This window comes from Heloderma suspectum, chromosome 2 (assembly GCF_057233095.1).
Source record: "Heloderma suspectum isolate Gila_16-S chromosome 2, 16-S_ref, whole genome shotgun sequence".
Taxonomy (NCBI): Eukaryota; Metazoa; Chordata; class Lepidosauria; order Squamata; family Helodermatidae; genus Heloderma; species Heloderma suspectum.
In genome coordinates, this window is record NC_139459.1 from 366,351,082 (window position 1) to 366,370,437 (window position 19,356).

General features: G+C 47.1%; 1 protein-coding gene across 1 annotated transcript in view; it reads right to left on the bottom strand.

Annotated features, from left to right (window-relative positions):
- LOC146355888 (uncharacterized) overlaps positions 1–19,356 on the bottom strand; it is a 74,634-nt gene that overhangs the window by 27,750 nt on the left and 27,528 nt on the right. The window contains exons 11-13 of the mRNA XM_084830640.1: positions 17,610–17,617; positions 5,413–6,038; positions 367–501 (exon numbers count right to left, since the gene is read on the bottom strand). Of these exons, the coding sequence (XP_084686766.1) occupies positions 367–501; positions 5,413–6,038; positions 17,610–17,617 (769 nt within the window). The remainder of the gene's footprint in view (positions 1–366; positions 502–5,412; positions 6,039–17,609; positions 17,618–19,356) is intronic.

Consider the following 19,356-nt stretch of genomic DNA (forward strand, 5'->3'; position numbering starts at 1 on the left):
TAATCATTGGTTTGATTCTCACTAGTAATTTAAGGGAGCAATCCTATGGCATCCAATGCGTTGTACAGCAGCCTCCTCCCCCGCTCAGCCCTTCCGTCTAGCCAAAAATGCAGGGCAGGAGAAGAGCAGAGGGAACAATCCCTTCCATGCTTCTCCTGTCCTGCATTGGATACGCAGTCGCCTCTGAACTTGGAGGCGGCCACCTATCCGGATAGGATTGCGCCCTATTTGTACTGCTGTGTTTTAGTTGCTGTCATAGTAATCTTATTGCTATAACCTGTAAGAAAAATGAGAACTGTACTTCCTGTACATTCAAAAATTTACAATAAAGTATCTGAAACTTTAAAAAAAGGAGTGATATCTCTTTTCTGCCTGAAGCTCTTTCCACACCTCAAGCATTTATATGGCCTCTCTCCCGTGTGAATTCTTTGACAGGACATGACGTTTGGCTTGAAAGGGAAGCTCTTTCCACATTCCAAGCATTTATATGGCATCTCCTCTCTGTGACATCTTTGATTAGAAGAGTGATCGATCTTCGGACCAAAGCGCTTCCACACTCCAAGCATGAGTGAGAAATGGCAACCGCACAATAAAAGCCTCATCTAGAAAAGCTCACTTTGGCAGTAACAGTAACATTTCTGTGATGGTGCCAATACCTGGAACAAGGGGGGGGGGGTGCAAGGTTGTCTGGTTTGTGTGTTTTCAGTACCAGATACAAGATGCCTGGTTGAGGCTCCTGAGGTGTGTTCATGTTGATTTGGTCCTGCACATCCGTAGGAAATTTGTCGATTTGGTCCTGCACATCCGTAGGAAATTTGTTCAACATAAGAACATAAGAAGCACCCTGCTGGATCAGACCAAGGGTCCATCCAGTCCAGCATTCTGTTCACACAGTGGCCAGCCAGCTGTCAACCCACAGGCAGGACACGAGTGCAACAGCACCCTCCTGCTCATGTTCCCCAGCAATTGGTGTACACAGACTCACTGCCTCTGGTACCAGACATAGCACATAGCCATCAGGACTAGTAGCCATTGATAGCCTTCTCCTCCAGGAATTTGCCTAACCTTCTTTTAAAGGCATCCAAATTGGTGGCCATCATACATCTTGTGGTAGCGAATTGCATCGCTTGACTAGGCACTGGGTGAAGAAGCCCTTCCTTTTATCTGTCCTGAATCTCCCACCCATCAGCTTCATGGGGTGACCCCATTGGGTTCTAGTATTTTGAGAGAGGGAGAAAAATGTCTCCCTAGCCACATTCTCCACACCATGCAACTACAGGTTGTGTAGTTCCTTCTGGTATTCCTCAGGGGGAACTGAGGATAGGGGCCTGGAAGATGTGGTGTTAGCGTCTTGCCTCTCCACTTCCTGTATGTAGTCCGACTTGTTCGTGATGATGGCAGCCCCACCTTTGTTGGCCTCTTTAATTATGCTGTCAGTATTGTTTCTGAGGCTGTGGATGGCATCATGTTCAGCACAGCTGAGATTTTGTAGTAAATGATGCTTATTGCCGATTACCTCAGCTTGGGCACCTCATCATCAATACGTGGATGATGCGCAGCTCTACCTCTCGTTCAAATCTTCACCAAGGTTGGCCGTAGAATCCCTGTCCAAATGTCTGGAGACAGTGAGTGGCTGGATGGGGAGGAATAAGCTGGAGCTGAACCCTGACAAGACCGAGGTACTTCTGGTGGGAGACAACAGGAGGTTGGGGGATGTTGACCTGGTGTTGAATGGGGTGCAGCTGCCCTTGAAAGACCAGGTCCGTAGCCTGGGGGTCATTTTAGACTCCAAGCTGTCCATGGAGGCTCAGGTGTCAGCTGTGAGCCGGATGGAGCTGTACCAACTCCATCTGATACGGCAGCTGCGCCCCTACCTTCCCGACCATCTGCTCCCATTGGCAGTACATGCCCTGGTCTCCTCTCGTTTAGACTACCGTAATGCGCTGTGCATGGGATTACCCTCGAAGACGGTCCGGAAGCTGCAGCTGGTGCAGAATGAGACGGCTCACCTGATTAAAGGCAGTCGCTGGCGTGATCACATCACTCCAGTGCTGAAGGAATTCCACTGGCTACCAGTTGTTTTCCGGGCCAAATTCAAGGTGATGTTTTTGACCTTTAAAACCCTATATGGTTCCAGCCCAGCCTATCTCAAGGAGCGCCTCCAGCAACACCAGACAGGCCACTCAACAAGATCAGCCTCAGATGGCCTTCTCTTTGTCCCATCAGCCAGGATACCTAGGCTGGTGAGGATGAGGGAGAGGGCCTTCTCTGCGGTGGCCCCCACTCTACTGAACTCCCTCCTTAGGGATCTCCGCCATGCCCCCTCTTTAATGTGCTTCCGCCACACATTGAAAATGTGGTTGTTCAGGCAGGCATTTGGGGTGGGTTAGGGTATTTTTAGAAATATGATGTTTTAATGTGTAATTTTACTGTTTTAAACTGTTTGTACTGTTGTACATCGCCCAGAGTGGCCAGGTGACCGGCCAGATGGGCAATTAAGAAAATAAACAAACAAACAAATATTCTAGGAGCATCTATGACCTGTAACTTGTTATTACTCATTTTGCACTAACGTAAGATGAAAAAATAAACAACCTTTAAGTTTTGAGGTTGTCTTAGTTTCATCTTATGTTTAGATTAATAGCGCTCATCTGGCATTCATTAATACAGTACACTCTTGAATCTCGTTCCATGAACATGCATTTCTCTGCTTTCTTCCCTGTGTGAGTTAACGAATGAGAAGTGAGATGCCTCTTCTCACTGAAGGGTGTATGTGTGTGCTTATATGGGAGATGCTGTACCACATGAATGAAAGAATGAGGGACAAAGCTGATATGGGCAATGGACAGCTGCCTGTCAAAACCTGACTTCCCAGAATCCAGGCACAAGTCACAGTAAAACTCGTGATTGCAGTAATTCCAAAAATTAGCTATAAACCTTTAAAGTCCCCATAAAGATCCACAATTAACAGATCACAACATAGCTCCTTGACAGGAATCAGTTCATGAGCATCACAACAAAAGACCCAAACAGCTGTGGGTTCAGCACACAGAATAAATCCAAATAGGTTCAGCGTTCCAGTGAAACTGGGGAGCTTTGCACATTATCAAAGCGTTGCTTTCAGTAGTCTACTGCAGGTTGTTATTGTTGTTCGTCGTTCAGTCATGTCCAACTCTTCGTGACCTCATGGACCATAGCACGCCAGGCCTTCCTGTCCTGCGCTCTCTCCCGGAGTGTGCTCAAGTCCATATTCATTGCATCGGTGATGCTATCTAGCCATCTCATCCTCTGCCGGCCCCTTCTCCTTTTGCATTCAGTCTTTCCCAACATCAGGGTCTTTTCCAGTGACTTTTCTCTTTGCATCAGTTGGCCAAAATATTTGAGCTTCAGCTTCAGTATCTGTCCTTCCAATGAGCACTCAGGGTTGATTTCCTTTAGGATTGATTGATTTGACCTCCTTGCAGTCCAGGGGACTCATAACAGTCTTCTCCAGCAGTTCGAAAGCATCGATTCTTCGGCGTTCAGCCTTCCTTATAGTCCAGCTCTCACAGCCATAAGTTACTACTGGGAAAACCATAGCTCTGATTAGATGAACCTTTGTCGGCAAGGTGATGTCTCTGCTTCTTACTACGCTGTCTAGGTTTGCCATAGCTTTCCTCCTAAGGAGCAAGCGTCTTTTAATGTCATGGCTACAGTCACCGTCTGTGGTGATCTTGGAGCCCAAGAAAGTAAAATCTGTCACTGCTTCCATTTCTTCCCCTTCTATATGCCAGGAAGTGATGGGGCCAGATGCCATGGTCTTAGTTTTTTTTAATGTTGAGTTTCAAACCAGCTTTCAAACCAATCTGATTTCGATATTGACCATCTGGTGATGTCCATGTGTAGAGTCGTCTCTTGTGCTGTTGGAAAAGAGTGTTTGCTATGATCAGCATGTTCTCTTGGCAAAACTCTGTTAGCCTTTGTCCTGCTTCATTTTGTACACCAAGGCCATGCTTGCCTGTTAACCCGGTTATTTCTTTTCTTCCTACTTTAGCATTCCAATCCCCTATGATGAACAGGACATCTTTTCTTGGTGTTAATTCTAGAAGGTGTTGTAGGTCTTCATAGAACCGATCAACCTCAGCTTCTTCGGCCTCAGTGGTTGGGGCATAGATTTGAATTACTGTGATGTACGGTGATACAACGGTGAGGAGGAGGATAATGTAAGCCGCCTTGAGTTCCTTGCGAGAGGGAGAAAGGCGGGGTATAAATGCAATAAATAAATAAATAAATAAATAAATGTTGAACGGTTTGCCTTGGATTCGTACTGAGATCATTCTATCATTTTTGAGATTGTATCCCAGTACTGCTTTTCCCACCCTTTTGTTGACTATGAGTGCTACTCCGTTTCTTCTAAGGGATTCTTGCCCACAGTAGTAGATATGATGGTCACCTGAATTAAATTCGCCCATGTTTGTGCATTTTAGTTCACTGTTTCCCAAGATGTTGATGTTCAATCTTGCCATCTCATGTTTGACCACCTCCAGCTTACCTTAATTCATTGATCTTACATTCCAGGTTCCTAAACAATATTGTTCTTTACAGCATCGGACTTTCTTTTCACCACCAGACACATCCACAGCTGAGTGTCCTTTCGGCTTTGGCCCAGCTGCTTCACTCTTTCTGGCGCTACTTGGAAATACCCTCTGCTCTTCCCCAGTAGTATATTGGACACCTTCCGACCTGAGGGGCCCATCTTCCGGCATCATATCTTTTAGCCTTGTGATGCGTTCCATGGGGTTTTCTTGGCAAGAATACTGGAGTGGGTTGCCATTTCCTTCTCCAGTGGACCACATTTTGTCAGAACTCTCCGCCATGACCTGTCCGTCTTAGGTGGCCCTGCATGGCATAGCTTATGGCTTTACTGAGTTATGCAAGCCCCTTCACCACAACAAGGCAGTGATCCATGAAGGGTCATGCTACTGCAGGTTGCTCTGCTACTGCTACTGCAGGTTGCTCTGGGTTAAATACATGGAAGTGGCCGCTAAAGATCAGTATCAAACATCTGATCCCGGCAGGGAAACCTGGCTCTCAGGCCGTTGCTGTGCCTCACCGGATGCCCCTGAAATGCCCTTGTGCATGTATTACAGGCCCCTCTAGCTGACAACACACTAAAGGAGATACCCCCAAAGCTCCCTTTCCTGCAGAGACCCCCTCCTGCTGCCCTGTTCCCTCTTCCAGCAGAAGATGTCCCAGTTCTCAGGTGTCTGGCTTCCTACAGCTGGGCCTGAATTGACAGCATCCTTGTCTGAGTCAGAATCAGTGTCTCAGGCTAGAACTCCTTCCGAACTGGGAAAAGGCCCCCCATGCCTCTACGGGGGTCAGCAGTTATCAATGAAACTCTTTCCACATTCCGAACAAGGGTATGGTTACTCCTTTTTGTGAGTTTTTTGATGTCGAGTGAGAGTTTGTTTATGACTGAAGCTCTTTCCGCACTCCAAACACTGATATGGTTTCTCCCCTGTGTGAGTTCTTTGATGAGAAGTAAGAATTATCTTCTGAATGAAGCTCTTTCCACACTCCAAACACTGATATGGCTTCTCCCCCGTGTGAGTTCTTTGATGATGAATGAGAGTTCTCTTCTGAATGAAGCCCTTTCCACACTCCAAACAGTGATATGGTTTCTCCCCTGTGTGAGTTCTTTGATGATGAATGAGAGTTCTCTTCTCATTGAAGCTCTTTCCACACTCCAAACACTTATATGGTTTTTCCCCTGTGTGAGTTCTTTGATGGCAAGTGAGAGTTGTTTTTAGACTGAAGCTCTTTCCACATTCCAAACATCGATATGGTTTCTTCCCTGTGTGAGTTCTTAGATGGTGAGTGAGATTTTGCTTCTGTCTGAAGCTGTTTCCACACTCCACACAATGATATGGTTTCTCCCCTGTATGAATTCTTTGATGAGAAGACAGATATGTTTTCTGACTGAAGCTCTTTCTGCACTCAAAGCATTTGTATGGTTTCTCCCCTGTGTGAGTTCTTTGATGACAAGTCAGTTGTACCTTCTTTCTAAAGCTTTTTCCACACTCCAGGCATATATGTAGTTTCTTCAATGTATCAATTTTGCAATGAGCTTTATTGTTTGATTCAGAATTGACAGTTTCCATGCACATATGGTACATATCCGTTCCCTGTTTTTTATGTACTTTTTGGATTGTGATATCTTGGTAGCCATTGCACCGAGAAGCAAAGGAATTATTCCCCCTATTCAGATTTACTTCAGTTTTCTTTCTCTTCTGTTTGCTATATTCACATCTGTCTGTTTTTGGTGACATCCCACGTGATTCTCTCTTATTCTCCACTTCCCACCTGTTCCTTTCTGGAATTAAGACAAGAAATTGGTGAAAGTCTGAGTCAGCAATAGAACTTGAAATAATTGAGCGCCCTCAATTAATAAATTTGATTAAAGGAAGAACTGAAAAGACTGAGATGAGGTGCAGTTCTTATCATGTGTTTAAGTGCCTCTGTTGATCACCCTTAACTGACTGTTGGTTTGGTAAAATGCATTTTTGGGAGACCATGGAGACCTGGATTCAGTTTTCAGCTGGGAAATGAAATGTATTGTGTGTTTCTGGGCCAGATAGTCCCTCTCGGCCTAGCCGATGTCACAGACTTGTTATCAGGCTGATTATCAGTAGGACAGGTACTGCAGAAATCCAATAAAATTTGTCAACTATCAAAAGTGCTCATACTCAGAAAGCCTTGGGAGGAGCAAATGCAGTCTACTCATACAGGCATATGCCAGTCCTGAAGTGACCTCTCCAAGATAAATATATTACCAGCTCAGGTGCTGGTCCAGGAATTTCTTAGCCTTTTAGAAAAGATGCAGTCTTTAATAGCTGCAGGCTCATTACCTCATTTAATCAGCACCCATCCTAAATCACCCACTTTGGCTTTTCAGATGGTTCTGGCAAGGAGAACCCCATAGTTTTCCACCCGGAACTGCTCTTGTCACCATCTGGGATTCTTCATGTAACTCCTTTGTGGCTTTGTAATATCAGACCTGGCACCTTTTTGTGCCTTCAAAGGTCTTCTGGAAATTGGATAAAAATCCAGAATTTTGTACACTGTCTGTGCTGGCTTACCAGAGCAGGTCAATTCGTCGCTTTTGGACCAGTACCATCCCGACTCCCCGCAACTGAAACCACCTTGGTCTCCTGGGTCACCCACTGCTTTTCAGGGCATGGCAAACCCCAGAGTTCTGTTATGCTCAGATGGAGAGAAGCAGATCTCTTTTCAGTCCCTCCACCCCAGCTAAGAAGGATGTAATCTGGGTGCCTGAGCATCTGTGTGTGAAGAGAGACTGCAATTTTGGAGGAAGATAGTAAGAGAGAAATAGCTGGGTTTGGGTTCACAGAACTGTGTTTTGGGGTGTGGGCTGCCTCCCTCGAGGCCTCCCTCTCTGGCTCCAGCACAGCTGATCTGTCAGGCTTCTGGGGTTCTATGATGGGTCAGTTATATATATGTCTTTCTTGCAGCTCTCAACGTTTCCGCAGTGATTTGATGACCAGACACTCATTAGCGTTTTGCTTATGTTGCCGTTTTCTAACGTTTTTAAAGGATATCTCATCTGCATTTGCTCCTTTGGGGATTGTTGTTAAATGGAAAGGCTGGGTTATAAATGTTTTAGTAAATGAAAATACAGAAATCTTGGTAGACTGGAAGAAGGGATCTGGAGGTGCTGAAATCTGCAATCAAACTCTGCGTGGCCCTTGTAGGGGAGGCCTTCAACTTTGCTTTGAAAATGTGCTTCTGTGCTGCCTTTCCCTAATCAGTGTTTTGCCACTGCTGGATTTTGAGACTCTGAGCTCTGTTAATGTGTCATGTGAAAATATCTGTGGTATCTCTGAGGCCTGTGTTTTTAAGCTTCTGTCTTGAAATACTGTTTAATCATTTGATTATTTTAATATAACTTCATTGTAAGGGTCTCCAACATGGTGCTCATGAAGCTCCCACTCCCTGCCCCCTTCAAAAATTTATTTGTAATGAGAAACTTGAAAAACATTTGGGCGCCAAGTTCTCCTTCCTGTTTCTGAACCTGCTGCTGCTCTGCTGTTCAGTGGGCGGGAAGAGAAGGGTTTGTTCCTGGCTCCACTCAATCTTCTTCTGCCCACACAGACCTTTCTCTCTTATCTCACCACTCCCAGCCTCTAGCCTTCCTTTTTCTCTCCCACAAATTCTATCCTCACTATTTCTCTCCCTTCCTAACCTTTCTCGTTGTCTCCCACTCAGCCCTTTATCTTGCTCTTTCCACTCCCACCTCTTGCCTAGCTTTTTCTCCCCTGCTCCAACATTCTTTACCTCATGGTTCCTCCCCCTCCTAGTCTCTATCCTTGCTATTTCTCCCCTACCCCCAACCTCATTTGACTAGCCAGGCCCCCAGGGCAACTGTTATGTAACTAGCCACATCCTCCATGGGAGCCATTCTGTGCTGGAGCCCACAGCAGGTTTTCAACTTCCAAATGTGCCCACTGGTCCAAAATGTTTGGGGACCCCTTGACAGAATGTGTCTTACTTTCTTTTTGCACATCATCTTCTGGGGGCTATGCCCTAAAAGGAACCTCAAAATACCAAAAAATGGTAATACTGTCTTTCTCATCGTTATTGCATTTGGAACCCAGTTTTATCACTAAGCAGGAAAACCGGGGGCCTTACTGAGAGAGGCCACGATCCCATGGTTCTCCTCTGTGATTTGCCTGTGCAAAGCTCTCTGGTCAGGATCCAGCAGTGCCCACTCCTCCTCCGTGAAGCACACAGCAACCTCCTCAAATGTCACCAGACCCTGGAGAAAAAAAGAAAATGTTTCCTTCTCAAGGATAACATGAAGTGAGGTAGATGGGCATTGTCCTGCAGGATTGAAATTTGCTTGCTGTGAAAACCGGTTGCTGGGGGAACAAGAGCAAAAAATGGCTCTGGCCCTCCTGTCCTACTTGTAGCTTCCCAAGAGGCATCTGGTCAGCCACTGTGAGAAACAGGATGCTGGACTAGAGGGGCTTTTGGTCCCATCCCGCAGGGCTCTCCAAAGGATCTTAGCTTTGCCAGAAGGAAACAGCAGGAGAGAGATGTATTCTGGCCCTGGGAGGTGAGCAGGGGACCGAGGCACCCGGGCTGCTCCCTGCCTGTCTCCCCAGTGATCCTTCCCCCTACCTGATCCGGGTCCGCTCCATCGCAAAGAAAAAGAGATGGCGGAGTACTCATTGCCAGTGTCGTTCCAGCCCCTGTGAGAGACAAAGGTGATGGGAAGCCAGTAGCACATGTTTGTCTCAGAGATTGAGATTACAATCCTAAACTCCTTGGAGCACAAAAGGACTGACTTCCCAGTCAAATGCATAGAAGTGCACAGGAAGTGCAATTTGGGCTCCTGGCCACAAGTCAAACGTTTGGTTTCCACGCATAAATTCTGCAAGTGTAGTAAATTAAACACAGTTCTGAATTATGGAAAAGGCTGGAGGCAAGCTTCTTCCCCACAAAAAACATGGGGGAAACACAAAAGCAGACCACAGGTCTCATCCACACTTCAGAGAGCAAGACCAAGTTGAGATACACCCACCCCAATTCAATGCTTACCCTGTAAGGGGGCACATCCATCACTCTCCTGCATGATCCCCATTCGTGGGGGGCTCTGCCTGGTGTCTGATGGAGCCCTCTCTGCTGCAGGGAAATCAGGTCCCACTTCTGCAAACAGACTCTGAACCTGAAGCAGCAATAGGGATCCAAGACATGGAATGAGAAGGATTAGTAAAGGGAAGGGAGAGCCAAAAATGCCGGGAGAGAGGGGTGGGACATCTCTCCTCGGGTGATTTCTAGAAGGGGCTGGCCGATTAGTAGAGGGTTTGGGGATACCCTTCCTCACATTCCTGACCCCCTCGATGAAACGCTCTCACCTGCTGCTCTTCCGGCTTCCTGTCCTCTGCCTGGCTCAGGAGGAAGCCTTCTGCCAGGGCCACCGCCTGGGAACTGGTCTCCGCTCCACACTCTCTCACCCAGCTCGCCATCTCCACAGGCAGGATGGCCAGGAACTGCTCCAGGATCACCAGGTCCAGGATTTGCTGTTTCGTGTGTCGCTCTGGCTTCAGCCACTGACGGGAAAGGCCGTGGAGTTGGCTGCAATCCTCTCGGGATCCCTCAGCCTCCTGGTAGCGGAACTGCTTGAAGCGCTGGAGCTGCACGTCTGAGCAGACGGTGTCCTCAGCCTGGATCTTCTGCACCATTTTGTCCCAGAATTCCCCACTTCTCCTGATCTTAACTGGATCCAGGTGTCTTTGTGCTTCAGGGCAGGCTGAGTCTTGCTCTGCCATCGTTGATCCCAAGGGAGCCGCCAAGGGGGACAAAGACTCTCTTCCTTCTCCTGTAGCTGGGCAAAGATTGCTGCATGAGGCGGTGCTACAAAGGCTCTGTAAAGGCGAGACATGGTTCTGTTAAAGAATTATTATACTCACGGGACAAGATGAAGTGTGCAGGACTCCAGCTAGTAAGCAGGTCTCGTCCCAGAAGGAAAGGCAGGCAAAGGCCAAGTCTCCAAGAGAAACTGGAGCCTTGGGGAGGATTCTTCACCTGCAAACCACTGTCAAAAGTCCTTCATTTGCTTGAGCAAGATATCTTATCCTCTCTCCCATCTCACAGACTTCCCTTGAGGCCTTAATCCTTTCTTCATCCAAGCTCCCAGCCACACACCCTCTCCGTGACACCTTCTGCTGCTGCCATCTTCTCCTTAACCCTCTTTTAAATCAAACTACCATGAAACTGCATTAAATTAATGCTCCCAGTCATTTAAAGAAATCTTTCTTGATCAGTCAGCTGATTTTTAAAGGTCAATGTATCAATCAACCGAATCCACTAATGCATAGAAGCTACAAATTCTGATGAACACAGACATTTCCCTTTCCTTTAGAAAGACTTGTGTTTTACATTAAATAGTTATAAAGACCCATAACATTTTTCCCTGACTGGAAATACTGCCTTAGCAGATGGAGGCTCCATTCCAGGAGCTGTGACTGGAACAGAGCAGTTCTCACAGGACAGTGTCCTGCTTCTGAGGAGACCACAAGTTTTGTGCCCACAAAAACAGGAATTCACCGCTTTTCCTCTGTTGAGATTTGCTTTTTTTAAATGCTCAGGGTTTGTAACTCCCCCTTTTCATTCTCTTTTCCCCCCTCCCCATGTATTTATTTACTATCAGCCTTCTGCTGTCCAGCTGTCTTTCACTGCAGACCTGCATCACAGGGTTGACCCAAGATCTTTTGCTGCCTTTAGCAAAATTACCACAAGCACCTCTCCTCTCTGCCCCCACCAGCAGTAAAGCGTCAATAGGAGTCAATTAAATAACTGAAAAAGTTGCTCCCCTTGCAGGGCTCCCTGAATCAGCTGCCTCATGGGAGGGCCGGCCTTGGTGGGGCCCCTCGTCTCCCTCCGCCCAGCTTTGTTTGCTTGTGTCAGTCCAGTCAATCCATTAGAGCAGTGGTCTCCAAAGTGGGATGCATGCAACCCAGGGGGTACGCAAAACAATCCATTGGGGTGCACAAGCTGCCTGACAATTGAGCAGTGAGCTGACATTGTCAATTATGGTGGTGGCAGAGGCAGCAGGATGGGATGGGAGCCATGGCATTTGTCACTGTCAGGATTCCCTTTTGTCCCTGCTGAACTTCAAAAGCCAAATCAAAACACAGACAAGAGGCTTCTATCTGGGGCTCTTTAGTCCTTTACTTCAATGGGTCATACAGATGCAAATTGTCAGTAACTCACAGTCTACAAAGGAAATGCCTTCAGGGAGTTCAAAGGGAAGCTAAGAAGGTTGAAAGTTGCCCACCGTTTGAGAAAAGGCGGGCACGCTATCCTAACTTAAGGGGGGGGGGATCTCCCTCTATCTTGTGAGGTCTCTACGCATAGCTGTTCCCGCCAGGCCAGTCGGGCAGATCGCCTCAGCTCTGCCCCTGCCATCTCTCTCTTGGCCCTGCGTCTGCGCCTGGCGTCTAAGAATTCAGGCTCTCCAAGCCCCACCTCTCCCTGTTCGCTATCTCTCACAGGGGTGTGTGAAGAGAGGCCTTCTCCGTCCAGCTGGACTATTGAAACCTGAAGAGTCTGTCCCTCCCTGTCTGGACGAGTCTGGGAAAGTTCCTCCCCCACGTTTTGTGGTTCCTCTTTGGAATCTGAGCTACTCTGCCACTGCCTATGCTCAGAGGCACCCCTGACAGTCTCTCGGCTCCAGTCCCATCCTGCCTCTGCCGCAGCCGCTGAGAGCAACTGTGCCCGTCTCTGCCAAGCACAACGGAGGAAGGCGCAGTTGCCTGCTCAGCTGCGGCACCGGAGCGGTTGCCATCCTGCCAAAAGAGAGCAAATTTGCTCCACATTTGCTGACCTTTTCTGTGATGACCAGTGGCTGTCAGCAGTATGCTCCCTAGCAGATCTCTTTGAAAAAATACACACACTTAATTTGTCCCTTTGAGGTAAAGGCAACGTTTTAACAAGGAGTGAGAAAGTGACTGCTTTTCAAAAGAAACTCATGCTATGGAGAGAGCGTTTTGAAAACAGATGTTTGGAAACGTTTCCATCGGTATGTGATTTTGTTACCAAAAATGATGGAAATGGGTCATAAAAACTCTCATATCTACACACTTAAAAACTTGGAAATGGAATTTTCTAACCTGTTTAAAAATCTTCCAAATGAAGAGTTTCAGTGGGTTTTGAGCCCATTTGTTGAAAATATAAAAATGCAACATCTTCTAATACGTTTGCAAGAACAACTGATTGACATCAAGGAAGTTTACTAGCTGAATTTCAACAAAAACCTTTGCGTAATTGGTGGATGGGATTGAAAATGGGTATCATGATTTAGTAAGTGCAGCCAATGATGAACTTCTTCCATTTGGATCTACGTATCTTCATGAGGTGTCTTCTTCAGCAATGGCAGCCATTAGAACCAAGTACTGAAATAAACTGAACCAGACCTTCAAACTGCTGTATCACAAAGTGTTACACCAAGATTTTTTATAAATAATGAAGCATATTCAATCACATTGCTCTCACTAAAAAGTATTATTAATATTTTTTTAGTGAGAGCAAAAAGTGGTTTTATACCGTTAATAAATAAAATAAATTATTTTTAAAATATTGTTTATTTCATTTTTATTTCAACCTTTTTAATTTCTATTTTTGCATTATGTTTTACAGTGTACATAACATATTAGTACAGTAGTACATGCATATCATTTATAAATAAATATACATATATTGGGGGTGCGTGCTCAAAAATCTTTTACTGATAGGGGTGCACGATCAAAAAAGTTTGGCGACCACTGCATTAGAGAATGAGGGGAGCGCTTCAGCCACATGCAGGATTGCATGAGGGGACCCACATTTGTGGAGGGGTGGGGAGCAGTGCCCGATTAATGGGGGAACGATTTTAAGCAACTTAGGGAGCAATCCTATGCATGTTTAGACAGACAAAAGTCCCACAACTCCCAGCATTCCCCAGCCGGCTTTTGTCTGTCTAAACATGCATAGGATTTATACCCTTCGAGGAGTTTAATCAGTGAATCAGCCTGATAAATTGACACAGCTCTAAATCTCCCCCCCCACACACACACACACACCCACACCCCGCTTGCCAAATCAAAGGAGCCTCCTGGTCTGCTGAACGGAGGAAAGAGGGAAGCTCCCTGACATAGCTGGGGGAATCCGAACAGGATCGGCCGCACAGGTCGCCTCCCTATGGGATGAAACGGGGGAGGGCCCAGCTCCCCTCCAAAATGTGAAATCAGATCCCCCTCTGACACACTGGGAATTGAATTTGGGATGCTCCCCCGCATTTCCCCCCCTCCCTCTCCTGCCCCCCATGTCCCTCCCCTCCCCTGCAGCCCAGAGATTCCCCTCCACCCTGATGCACAAGGCGGCGGGGTGCTCGCGTGTCTCACCTGATCCCACAAAGGAGGCACCGATTACTGGGGGATGCATTTCCTGTGGGGGCCCTCCCCCGCAAATCCCCTTCCTCTCTAGGAATCTAGTTCAGCCCCTTTAACTCTCAGGGGCCCAAGCCGCAAGGTCTCTGCATCTCTCCAAGCAGGGCCAGGGAAACGTCTTGCACGGCAGCACACTGGCTCCTTGGCTTCCCTTCCCACGCTGCTGGCTGGCAGCGATTTCTCTTTCCCCTTCTGGACGTTTTCTCTCCTTGCTGAATGAATCTGTTCAGCCAGTGGGAGTTTTGTGCTTGCTTGTAAAAGATTGTTCTCTGTTTACAGGCTGTTCTTGCCAGGAGGCTCAGGAGGCCACAGAAGGTTCAGATGGTCTTACAGGCCCCTTCCAATCCTACTGTTCTAGGATTCTAAGGCAGCCCAGGACACCAGGACCTGCAGGGCTTTGCGGGAGAAAGCTACGGCGCCATCCTGGATGTGTCTGCTCACAAGTAAAGCCCATTCAGTTCCATGGCACTTTGTTGTTGTTCAGTCGTTCAGTCGTGTCCAACTCTTCGTGACCCCATGGACCATAGCATGCCAGGCCTTCCTGTCCTGCGCTCTGTCCTGGAGCGTGCTCGAGTTCATATTCATTGCATCGGTGATGCTATCTAGCCATCTCATCCTCTGCCGTCCCCTTCTCCTTTTGCCTTCAGTCTTTCCCAGCATCAGGGTCTTTTCCAGGGAGTTTTCTCTTCGCATTAGGTGGCCAAAATATTGGAGCTTCAGCTTCATTATCTGTCCTTCCAATGAGCACTCAGGGTTGATTTCCTTTAGGATGGACTGATTGTACCTCCCTGCAGTCCAGGGGACTCGTAAGAGTCTTCTCCAGCACCACAGTTCGAAAGCATCAATTCTTCGGCGCTCAGCCTTCCTTATAGTCCAGCTCTCACAGCCATACATTACTACTGGGAAAACCATCGCTTTGATTAGACGGACCTTTGTCGGCAAGGTGATGTCTCTGCTTCTTACTATGCTGTCTAGGTTTGCCATAGCTTTCCTCCCAAGGAGCAAGTGTCTTTTAATTTCATGGCTACAGTCACCATCTGCGGTGATCTTGGAGCCCAAGAAAGTAAAATCTGTCACTGCTTCCATTTCTTCCCCTTCTATATGCCAGGAAGTGATGGGGCCAGATGCCATGATCTTCGTTTTTTTAATGTTGAGTTTCAAACCAGCTTTTGCACTCTCCTCTTTCACCCTCAACAAGAGGCTCTTGAGATCCTCTTCGCTTTCTGCCATTAGGGTGGTATCGTCTGCATATCTGAGGTTGTTGATAATTCTCCCAGCAATCTTATTTCCGACCTCTGATTCATCCAGCCCAGCATTTCTCCTGATGTACTCTGCATATAAGTTAAATAAGCAGGGCGACAATATGCAGCCTTGTCGTACTCCTTTCCCAATTTTGAACCAATCGGTTGTTCCATGTCTGGTTCTTACTGTTGCTTCTTGACCCTCATACAGGTTTCTCAGGAGACAGGTAAGGTGGTCTGGTACTCCCATCACTTTAAGAATTTGCCACAGTTTGTTGTGATCCACACAATCAAAGGCTTTAGTGTAGTCAATGAAGCAGAAATAGACGTTTTTCTGGAATTCTCTTGCTTTCTCCATGATGCAGCAAATGTTGGCGATTTGATCTCATGGCACTTACGCCCCAGTAAATGTGAACAGAATCCTTCCCCAAAACTTCCCCTCTCACAGCTGGAGCCATCTTGGAGCCACTGTGGTTGATGGCAGAGCCTGACTGGTGCCTTTTCACTTAGGAACATAAGAACTTGAGAAGAGCCCTGCTGGATCAGACCAAGGGTCCATCTGGTCCAGCATTCTGTTCACACAATGGCCAACCAGCTGCCTGTGGGACGCCCGCAAGCAGGACTTGACTGCAGCAGCCCGCTCTCACCCATCTTCCCCAGCAACTGGCATGCAAAGGCATACTGCCTCTGATACTGGAGGTAGCATAGAGCCATCAAGACTAGTAACCATTGCTAACCTTCTCCTCCAGGAATTTGCCTAACCTTCTTTTAAAGGCATCCAAATTGGTGGCCATCATACATCTTGTGGTAGCGAATTGCATCACTTGACTAGGCACTGGGTGAAGAAGCCCTTCCTTTTATCTGTCCTGAATCTCCCACCAATCAGCTTCATGGGGTGATCCCAATGGATTCTAATATTACGAGAGGGAGAAAAATGTCTCCCTCTCCACATTCTCCACACCCTGCATAATTTTGTACACTTCTATCATGTCTCTCCTTACTTGCCTTTTTTCTAAGCTAAACACTTCGGGCTGTTATAACTTTCCCTCATAGGGGAGTTGCTCCAGCCCTTGGATTTTTTTAGTTCCCCTGCCCTGCAGTTTTTTGAGTGCTACAGTATCTTGTTTTAGGTGCAGTGACCAGAAGTGTACACAGTATTCCAAGCGTGGTCACACCATAGGTTTGTATAATCTCCCCAAACTATTAAAATGCCTCACACACGCTCCACCCATTTTCTCCTCAAAACAAGCCCCCAAGGGAGGTTAAGGCTGGGAGAAAAGCACTGATCTAAAATCATCCTGGGAGCTTTCCAGCCTCCTGGCTGCTGCTCCGGTGCCAAACCCACGCTGCATCTTTGCCAAGCTAGCCAGGCAGAGCAACTTAACCACACAGGGAACCTCTTCCATTCACTTCCCTCCCCACAACAGACAGTTTTCCAAGGCCTCTGCTGACTCTCCCAAAGTACAACTGCAGAACTGGAACAAAGCTATTATTATCTCCTTCAAATTTAATGTATTCTTCCTGATCAGGGAAACGGTCATATTCTCCCTCTCTGTTTTCCCTTCAATTTGTCAAAGCAGTTCATTACTGGATCAGGGGGCAGAATGTTAACTTAAGCATGGGCTTTTAATTTCTTTTTGTGTTTGTGAAAACAATTACTTGAATCTCCCATTTCTGGATCTACAGCTTAGTAGTTTCTAGATTTATTTATTTAAAAACATTGTTGTTGTCTATTTGGTCAGTTGCTTCCGACTCTTCGTGACTTCATGGACCAGCCCACGCCAGAGCTTCCTGTCGGCCGTCGCCACCCCCAGCTCCCCCAAGGTCGAGTCCGTCACCTCCAGAAATGTATAGGCCTTGAAGGCTAGGAACCATCCCAAGGCGGCGTACATAATTAAAACACATATAAAAATTAATAATAAAAAAGAGATGTGATAATAAAAGCAGTGAAAGTTCCACAAAACCACAAACATCATCATAAGACAGAACCTAGAACACAATTGCTGCTATAACCCAGTTTGATCAAACATAATCAGGGGAAGGCCAGAATAAAGAAGTCTGTCTTCAGGGCGTTCATAAAAGCCTGCAATGATGGCCCTGCCAGACGCCTGATGGCAGCTTATTCCAGAGGTGTTCGGGGACAATGCAAAAAACACACACCCCTCCCTTGTGCACCTACCCACTGCCCTCAAAGGTGTGCAGATGAGAAGGGCCTTTCTTGCTGATCTCAAAGTGCAGGCTGGCTGATAAGGGTGATGTAAATTACCCTTCAAGTAATTTGGTCCCAAACAATGTAAAGCTTTAAAAGTCAAAACCAGAACTTTAAATTCAGCATGGAAACACACCAGCAGGTAGTGCAGCATAGGTATTCTATGACCTGATGACCTCACCCCCACCAGCATTTGGGTGGCTGCATTCTGCACCAGCTGAAGTTTCTAGACCACCTTCAATCTCAGCCACATGTACAGTGCATTGCAGTAGTTCAGCCTGGATGCCACTAATCCATGGATAACCTAGGCAAGGTCTGTCCTCTCCAGACAGAGCCGCAGCGGGCATACCAGCCTAATCTGGTAAAACACACTCTTGGATACTGCAGTCACCTGGGCTTCCCCAGTTAGCACAGAGTTCTTGAGGATTCCCAGACCATCAGTTGGTCTTTTAGGGGGAGTGCAACTCCATCTAAGACCAGCTGTAAAGCTCCGTCTAGAGTAGCTGGTTTCCCAACTCACAGTACCTCCGTCTTGTCTGGATTAAGTTTTATCTTATTCACCCTCATCCATTCCAAAACAGCCTCCAGACACTGGTTCAAGAGCTCCACATCCTCCCTAGGATAAATAGATGGAAACGAGAGGTAGAGCCCAGTATCAGCCACATACTGATGAAGTGGAAAAATATCACTTGCATTGTTAGCATGGGAATGTGTTGCTGAGGTGCCCAGAGTCACGTAGGAAAGAGGATGGCGGCTGATTAACTTGCTGGTTGATTAACATACTGCGCATGAGTCAATAGCAGGGCCCTTGTCTCTGGAAACTGGGAAATGTCCTTTGAAGAAAGGGTGTAGCCCCTTGACTCAGCGCTGCACCAAATACTGACTAAACTTACATCATGTGCCTTGTTTGTTGTTCAGTCGTTCAGTCGTGTCCGACTCTTCGTGACCGCATGGACCATGGCACGCCAGGCCTTCCTGTCCTCTGCTCTTTCCCATGCGCCTTGTTTACTTGTCTGTATAAATACCAAAGTCGCCAATTGTTCTGGGTCCAGACCCGAGGGGCCACGCTGGCAACTCTTGACTGCACCACACCTTGGTGTTCTGGTAAGAAACATCCGCTCAAACAAAAGTCGGTGTCTGTTCTTTGGCCGAGCGCAGCAAAAGGGTAAAATTCTGCAACAGAATTTGGAGGTCCCACCGAGATCTCAACACTGCTGGAGCTGCTGGTCCCTGGGGGACCTGGTGAGTGTGCACCTCGTGGGGCCATTGTTCCCTGCCAGTCCTCCCCGAGCATCGACTGCGACCGGTGAGTATTCTCTGTGTGGGTCTGAGATTGAACTCTTGAGGTTCACAGAGGTTTAGGCTGGTGGGAGGCTAGGACTGTTTGTTCGGAGCCATTGTGTTGTCTGAAATCTGTCGCCCGTTGTTGTGTGAGTGTGCTGGTAGAGGTGACTGGGTCCACCCTGGTCCCCAGCGGTCTCGTCCAGGTAAAATTCTGCAACTCTGATAAAACTTCAGCCCAAACTTCTGGATGGTGTCTCCCAGCAGTTTCATGTAGGTGTTAAAAAGCATGGGGGACAAGATGGAACCTTGCGGCACCCCACAGCCTAACAGCAATGGGGGAAGCAGAAGCCCCCCAGCACCACCTGAGAGCGCTCCTCCAGGAAAGGCTGGAGCTACTCTAAAACTGAGTCTCCTGAGCCCAACCATAAAGAAGAAAAAATTCTAGCTACATAGGTTGGGATGTATCCATTTCAGTACATGTATATGAAGTGTGTGTATTTGCAAGTGGCATATATACACTACCCATTCAAATGTTGAAAGCGTTGTGATGTCCTCAGTCCATTGCATTAAAGGACGTGAGCATTTACCTGTAGAGGAATTGCACCCGACACCGTTGTATTTTGAGGAGAGA